At 40.7% G+C, this 8837-nt stretch overlaps 1 protein-coding gene across 1 annotated transcript in view; it reads right to left on the minus strand.

Annotated features, from left to right (window-relative positions):
- The window catches only part of Poc1b (POC1 centriolar protein B), a 103746-nt gene that overhangs the window by 54719 nt on the left and 40190 nt on the right, over window positions 1-8837 (minus strand). The window contains exons 5-6 of the mRNA XM_021205299.2: window positions 3999-4106; window positions 3748-3863 (exon numbers count right to left, since the gene is read on the minus strand). Coding sequence (XP_021060958.1) covers window positions 3748-3863; window positions 3999-4106 — 224 coding nt within the window. The remainder of the gene's footprint in view (window positions 1-3747; window positions 3864-3998; window positions 4107-8837) is intronic.

An 8837-nucleotide genomic window follows, 5' to 3' on the forward strand; every position in this document is an offset into this window, starting at 1 on the left:
TCTGCCTCCCGAGTGCTGGGACTAAAGGCGTGCACCATCATGCCCAGCTAAGTCAAGAATTTCAAATTGTTTGCTTCAAAAGTAGAAGAAAATCTTAATTCATGAAATTGGTCACTACAGTGCTAGCAGTTATGGGCTCCTTGGTATGTAAAATATATTTATGGTCCTGGAATACATAAGCTTCCAAGACTTTTTGTTTTGTTTTGTTGAGCCAGGGTTATTCTGTATAGTCCTGAATGTCCTGGAATAAATAGGCTTTGTTGCTGAGGCTGGCCTTGAACTCAGAGAGATCTGCCTACCTCTGCCTCCCGACTGGTGGGATTAAAGGTGTGCACCACCCTGTCTTAGAATGTAAATCTTAAGAGAATATTCTACTAAGTTGATCTCTCTCCTCTCTCCTCTCTCTCTCTCTCTCTCTCTCTCTCTCTCTCTCTCTCTCTCTCTCTCTCTCTCTCTCTCTCTGTGTGTGCGTGGTCTCTAGGTTGAGTGTGGTAGGCCAGAGGTTGACGTCATATGGCCAGTCTTCCTTTACTACTCTCCACATTAGTTTTTGAAAGACAGCTTTCCTCTGAACTGTGGTGTATCATTTTGGCTAGACTGTTTAACAAGAGGCTGGGTTCTCCACCTCTGCCCACACAGAATTGGGGTTATGTATGTGTGTTGCTGCATGTGGCCTTTCTGAGTTGTGGGGATCTGAACTCAGGAACTCAGGCTTGCACGGCAAGCACTTTATCCACTGAGCCATCTCTGCTATCTCCTCTAAATGGTTAATGATACTAATTCTTCCCAGGCTTGTATTCACAAGTTCACAATCGTATCTTACCTATCACTTCTATGCAACGTTAACTAGAATGCCTCACATTATATCCATCAAGCAGTGATGTGATTCCTACTAATTCCCTAGTAACTAAAAGCACGACAATGGGCACTTCAGGGGCACATCTGCAAATCAGCCCATCTACTTGAGTTAGGAAACTTGTTTATTCCTGAAAGGCAAATTTATTTGTGTGTTTATTTCTCAGGGCTGACCATTGGTATTAGACAATCAGTTGCCGTGCTCTTTCCTGGGGGAGACCATTTCTCCTGCTCTCCAACTCCTTAGTTGCCTGCAGTTCTTTGTGTAGTTTTCCGTCTTCACGTCTGTGTGGCTGCTGGATTCCTACTTGTTCGGGTCATGCTTAGGCTGCCATATTGGTGAGATTCATGGGATGTTCACAGGAGGCACAATCTCACAAACTCCCTGATCCTCTGACAAAGATCTTCCTACTCCCTCTTCTGCGGTGACCCCTGAGCCTTAGGTGGAGGGGTTGTGTTGTATACATACAGGAGGCCTTATACAGACTGCGCAGGTTGTGTTTATGATTTTAGGAACCAACACACAAGTCATGGATTTAAAAGAGAGGAGGGGTGCGGTGGGGAGGAAATTTCATGGGAAAGTTTGGGCTTGGACGCAGGGAAGGGAAGGGAGAATTAATGTAATTTTATTATAATCGCAAAGAGTTATTTCTAAAAAAGACAAAATTAAATGGAACTTGTATTTAAAAGTAGCCAATTATTGATAAACTATGCCATTCTTCCAATGGAAATTAGGAATTTAAATGTAGGAAATTAAATGTATTTCTGAGAGAAGAATTAGGATGGCTTGTTAACCATAATGCTGTCAATCATGATACTGAATGCAATAAAATTACTGAGGCCATTTTGCCAGTTGTTAGATTCCCTTTTTTACAAAATGATTTATTTATTTTAAAATTTTACATGTGAGGTGTTATACTTGTGTGTATGTAAGGGGCAGAATGTCAGAAGAGGGTACTAGGTCTGCTGGGATCTAGCAGTGAGTGCCATGTGGGTGCCTGGACCTGCCCCCAGCTCCTCTGGAAGAACCAGCAAGTGCTCTTAACCACTGAGCCATGGCTCCAGCCTCAAATTTTCAGCTTCTTGTGAAATTCTAAATACACACATCCTAAGACTTTTGGTTCCCTCGGTTTTGATCCTTGTCCAAAGCATCAAGAAAAACGACTCCAACATGTACTTATTCTTGAATTCCATATCTCTTTAAATATTTACTCTTGTTGGTGGTGATTTAAATTTTTCTTGTAAATTGATTGTTGTCCACTAATATTTTGCATAAATATAGCTTCTAACAAAATGCCTTAAGCAATTTCAAGGCACTAGAATATCACCCACAGGACAGATAGAATAAAACTTAAGAATGTGTTTTACCCTAAGGACTTCCTATGTTTGAATCTGGCCCCAAAGAGGAAGGATGACATTTAGGGAGTCTTCTTGATACTGGCTCCGTGTCATATGCAATCGCCCCTCTCCTGCCTGAAACAGGACCAGATCAGATCAATGGGGACAGCTCTCATGCCAGTGACTAGGGACAGTTAAGATCAATTTACTAGGTGATTAATCATCTATGTCTTCGGAGAAAATTGTTCATAGACAATGGGGGATGTCTTCATAGTCAAAATAAAGTCATGGCAAGCATGGTGGAACATACTTATAGCCCTAGCACTTGGGATGGCAAAGCAGGAAGGTCATGATTGGGGCTAGCCTAGGCTATATACAAAGACCTCTCTACATACAAAGTGAGCAACCAAAATTAAGTCACTGTGTGAGCCTTTCCAAAAGCCACTAAAGCCAAGGGATTACAGAGAAATGGTTCTTACACACGGTTGCCTGACACCGCCTCCCTCCCCTCAGAGTCCACTCTTAGTATCCACACTTAGAGAGATCATCAGGGAAGAGACTCCCCAGAGAACTGATTTAATTAGATTTATTTTGGCCTTGGATCCTAGCGTTTTTACTTTCTATTGGGATTTCAGTGTTTAGGCGTAAGCATCTGGCTTACTTCACGTAGATGCCCCAGCCGTGACAGCTTGTTCTCCTCTCAAGCACTCGGTTATTACTGAGCTAAGAAAACCTCCAAGGCCAGACTGGCAGACACACTAACTCCAACAGGATTGAGCAATACCTGAACACAAGGAAAAACTGAAATTTGGACTTAGGAGCTGCTTTTGCTAAAATGTCCGCTCCTCATTTGGGCCACAAGCAACTGAAAGCAGGATTGATTGTGTCTGTCTGTCTCCTTAACTATGGCTAAAAACACACACATGAACACATACATGTCCTAAACCCATAGTCACCTTAGCTCCCTGGAAAAACGAAACCTCTCAGGACAGACGAATGAAGGTGGATCACCCATGATGAAGGTGATCACTCATGGGGGTAGGCTTCACAGTGGAGCACAAATGACCTGAGTGTGGGGAGCAGACGCGTCCCTTCAGCAGTGTGATACAAAGGGTTGTCTCAACCTACTTTACAGAATCAGAACCAAGGCCATGCATGACAAGAAAACCTTGGCCAGGGCTGCTGAAATGTGCTCACGTCCTTGCACCCTGTCGCATTTTCTTCATCTACCTAAGGTCCGAAAGCTCTTGTCACTACACCAAGACAGATTCAGGGGGTATCTGGTCCTTTATCTGTTTCACTCCCCAACATGGCCACACGGAATACATTTGCTCTCTCTGCTTTTCTTTAACGTGCAAAATAAAAAAATAATCATAAAAGTCTTTCTACCTTTCTTTCTCCTCTTGTTTCTTCTGTTGACCAGTCAACTACTCTGCTCTCCAGCCAGGTCAAGGGCAACCTATGACCCCCATGTAGAGACCTAAACCAAACCACAGGCCTTTCCCATCGTAGCCATTTGACAGTGACACTTCCTCTGGTTGCGGGAATCGTTACCTTGGTAGTGCTGGAGTAATTTGTTCATTCTTATATCCCAGATTCTCACAGCATGATCAGAACCTGCTGAAGCTATGCATGTGCCGTTAGGGTTAAAGTCCACAAAATTTGCAAATCTAGGGGAAAAAAAAAAGAATACGATGGCTTGACATTTCAATCTCTTTACCTTCACTTTCAAGTTTGAATTGTTTATAATGAAATCCCTCCTTAGCGAGCAGACCCATACAAATGTACAGAGGGAATGGACTTACCCTACGGAATCTGAGAAGTTATTAACGCACTGCTTATTGGTAGTGTCCCAAATTTTAATAGTTTTATCCTCACTACATGACACGATCAATCTTCCGTCAGGTGAAAATCTAGAAAGCAGAAGACTCTAGATGAGAGCAGTTCTGGAGAATTACCACCACACGCCTGTGAACCACACACAAGTCAGGCTAAACAGAAGCGATACCAGAGGCCACTGTCAGCACACTGCAGGAACTCTGTAGCAAGGTTAATACTGGCAACTAATACCTTCGCAGCTACATACCATTGTGACAAACACTGGAGACCCTTGAAAGGCAAAGCATGTTATGTGAACTATGTTCCTTTCCTCTGTTTCTATTACATGATTTCGTTTTGTGCCTTTCCTGGGGGATTTTGATTGGACTCTGTACTCCTTCTAAGCTAAATACCTTGTATTTTTAAAAGTCCTCTTTATTTCTTGCTTATTTTTTTAATTTTCAATTTTTATTTTCTACCATTGTCTAAGAGCTTTATTCTTACCAAAAATCAAGAGATCTTTTTTTTTCCTACTCATCCTACCAACCTGGCAGTAGAACTTTTTTTGTGTTTTGTTTTCCCAGACTGGTGGGTTGAGAAAATGTTTATGAGCATCGACCTAATTCCCAAGGCCAGAGGCTTCCTGGACTTAGACTAAAAGCTGGACAAGTCACTCAAAACAGCTGCTCTTTCCTGCTCTAGCCTATCACCAGAGTGCCCAACTGAGACGGGTGGGGAGGGGAGACCCCCTATCTACTGCTTCTAAATGTGATTTTCACATTTATTCTTTACTGGTAATGCTAACTGTCTTTTTAAAGTCAGAAGAGCCAAAAAACCAAGCAGAAAATGAGGTTTCGATAGTTAGGAAACTCCACGCAGCTTTTTTATTAGTTACACTTCAGGAGCAGCAAAGGCCAGAAAGGACAAAGTTAGCCCGCTGACGGGGATAGCCCGCTGACGGGGATAGCCCGCTGACGGGGATAGCCCGCTGACGGAGATAGCCCGCTGACAGGGATTATGACTGTAATGGTGTGACGTTTCCCTGCAGCCCAGAGTCCAGACTTGGGCTGAGTTTTCAGTTTTGTGTGGAATGTGAAAGGTTTTACTTTGTTTTCTTTGTACTCCTAGCTTACTCTCTTATTTTTGCCCACGTATGTGTCTGTTAGAGAGTGTCAGAGCCCTGAAGCTGGAGTTACAGACAGTTCTGAGCTGCCATGTGGGTGCTGGGAATTGAACCCAGGTCCTCTGGAAGAGCAGCCAGTGCTCTTAACGGCTGATCCATCTCTCCAGCCCCCTAACTTATTATTGAGACCTAGAAAGGATTCTTTATGACTGAAAGTTGAATACTACACTTCTGAATTCACCATGTAGAAACAAAAGACATACAGAAATGTCATTAACTCTGTGAGCTCTTAAAGTGCAGGAGAGCCTTTCAAGGAGAAAATCTTCCATTCTTAGTAGTTTCCAGTGATTTAAAAATGACAAGTAATATTTTACTAATCTTTTCCTCCAGAAAATACATGAGAGGTATTCAAATATGGAGAATAGTATTAATATTACAAACCTAAATTACAAAATCAAAACAAAAAAATCCCACCAAACCCCAACCTCCCCAGCCCCCTCAAAATTCCCCAAAATGCAAATCCCCTCAAAATGTGCTTGTCATGGACTTGGGAGAAAAACTTACTCATTATCCCCATGAAAATCAGCTTCAAAATAAATATAGACTTGCAAGGAATCAATTTATATTGCTTTCTCTTCCTCTTCCTGCTGAGAAAGGATCTTACTATGAATCCTGGCTGCTGAAGAACTCTACGTAGACCAGGCTAGCCTTGAACTCCCAGAATCCACCTGTCTCTGTCTCTAGAACACTGGGACTAATGATATGCATCATACCCAGCTTCTGTATTTCTTAATAAGCCTTATTTTTGAAAAATTACTTAATATGAAAATCTTAAGTAACAAAAATATTTTTAAGAGATGGAGGTATTTATTCCTAACATTTTTGAGGAAGTAATGATAAAACATTTAGTTAACTGGAATGACCCAATTGCAAATTATTGTATTATTTATTTATTTATTTATTTTTTAAATTTTTTTTTTGTTTTTCAAGACAGGGTTTCTCTGTATAGCCATGGCTGTCCTGGAACTCACTCTGTAGAACAGGCTGGCCGTGAACTCAGAAATCCGCCTGCCTCTGCCTCCTGAGTGCTGGGATTAAAGGCGTGTACCACCACGCCCGGCTTGTATTATTATTATTACTATTGTTGTTGTTGCAGTGTTAGAGTTCAAACCCTGGGCTATATATATGCTGAACAGGCACTCTTCCACTCAACTATATCTTGTTTATATTATTGATCAAACCTACCACTATTATCACAACATTACATTTCGATGTTTATTGATCCTATATATCATAGAATGGTTTTTAAATACTTCACTTATGGAAACAAATTTAATATTCAGAACAATCCCATAAAACAGATATAAACTGAGGCACACAAAGGAGAATGGTGGTTTCAATGAAAAAAATCTGAAATTTCAAAATTAAAAAATCAGATTCACAGTCTCATGTAATTCTTTGATCAGTGCTGCTCAGGGATGTTTATTAAGTAGGTATGGGCTTATTGGAGGTGGGCTTTAAAAGTTTAAAGACTCAACATATGTTCCAACAGCGGGAATAACAGGGACCAGAGGGACTCAGACACACAAGACCTCTGCCAGACCAGTTGTGCAAGTTCTTTCTGGTCCGTCTGGGCTGGTGCCCTGAGCAGACCTTGGGCGCAAACTCTGCAGCCAGTCCCACAACACCCTGAAGAAGCTCTACTCCCAGGTGCTCTAACACATCCAGGATCACAGGATCACAGGCGCTTGGTCACACCAGGATCTCATTGTCCCAGAGGCAGCTTGACTCCCAGGAACTCTGACACACCCAGGATCACAGGATCCAAGAATCACAGGATGACTATGAGGAGCTCTGACAAAACCAGGATCACAGGAAGGACAAGCTCCAGTCAGATATAGCCAGGGCAAGTAGCACTAGAGATAACCAGATGGTGGGATGCAAGCACAAGAACATAAGCAACAGAAATCAAGGTAACTTGGCATCATCAGAACCCAATTCTCCCACCATCACACTGGAAAAGCAAGATATGGATCTAAAGTCATTTATCATGATGATGATGGAGGACTTTAAGAAGGACATAAATAGGTCCCTTAAAAGAAATAAAGGAGAACACAGGTAAACAGCTAGAAACCCTTAAAGAGGAAACACAAAAATCCTTTAAAGAATTACAGGAAACACAAACAGGTGAAGGAAACGAACAAAACCATCAAGGATCTAAAAATGGAAATAGAAACAATAAAGAAATCACAAAGGGAGACAACCCTGGAGTTAGGAAACCCAGGAAAGAGATCAGGAGTCATAGATGCAAGCATCACCAACAGAATATAAGAGATAGAAGAGAGAATCTCAGGTGTAGAAGATTGCATAGAAAACATTGACACAACAGTCAAAGAAAATGCAAAAAGCAAAAAGCTCCTAACCCAAACCATCCAGGAAATCCAGGACACAATGAGAAGACCAAACCTAAGGATAATAAGTATAGAAGAGAGTGAAGATTCCCATCTTAAAGGGCAGTAAATATCTTCAACAAAATTATAGAAGAAAACTTCCCTAACCTAAAGAAAGAGATGCCTGTAAACTCGCAAGAAGCCTACAAAACTCCAAATAGACTGGACCAGAAAAGAAATTCCTCCCGTCACATAATAATCAAAGCACCAAATGCACTAAACAAAGAAAAAATATTAAAAGCAGTAAGGACAAAAAGTCAAGAAACATATAAACATATATCAAAATTACACCAGACTTCTCACCAGAGACTATGAAAGCCAGAAGATCCTGTGCAGATGTCATACAGACCCTAAGAGAACACAAATGCCAGCCCAGGATACTATACTCAGCAAAACTCTCAATTACCATAGACAGAGAAAACAAGATATTTCATGACAAAACCAAATTTACACAATATGTTTCCACAAATCCAGCCCTACAAAGGATAATAGATGGAAAACACCAACACAAGGAATGAAACTACACTCTAGAAAAAGCAAAAAAGTAATCTTTCAACAAACCCACACAAACATAATTCCACCTCTAACAACAAAATAACAGAAAATAATAATCACTTTTTCTTAATATCTCTTAATATGAAAATTAATATTATCCTAACCAATTGAAATGTAAAAATATGAGGAATTAGAAATATTGTTGGCTGTCATCCAGTGGTCTCTCTAATTTGGTAATTGGAGAAATAGGTCCAGTATTGTACAATCCATATACCCTTTCTGCTTGTTTGTACATGATAGGANCTTGCTGTGTGCCACATAATGGTCTTGAAATCATGCTTCTCCTATCTCAGCCTCTCTATTAGTAGGATTGTTTATTTGATGTTTTTACACTATACTATGGTTTTCAGAACAGCTTACATATTTCAAAATTATTTACACAGCCAAAAGAAATGCAGACAATTAATTTGGGAGGTGGCTTATAAGAGAACAGCAAAGAGACTGAATGTTTTGCTTGATATTTATAATTACTGTATCAATTTTGAAGAAGAGGACCTTATAAGGTACTCTTTTTCTGAGATGAATGTTTTTCAAAATCAACACAGCCAATGAACCAGAATCTGACCCTCACCTAATGTCTGTGCCACCCTCCAAGCAGAACCACTGTTCATTGAAACAGTTGATGAATGACTTCATGGACAGATCATCTTAATACATACACCATTTCTTAAATGAATGTAACCTGTTCCCTGTGGGCT

This window comes from Mus pahari, chromosome 9 (assembly GCF_900095145.1).
Source record: "Mus pahari chromosome 9, PAHARI_EIJ_v1.1, whole genome shotgun sequence".
In the NCBI taxonomy this organism is placed as follows: domain Eukaryota; kingdom Metazoa; phylum Chordata; class Mammalia; order Rodentia; family Muridae; genus Mus; species Mus pahari.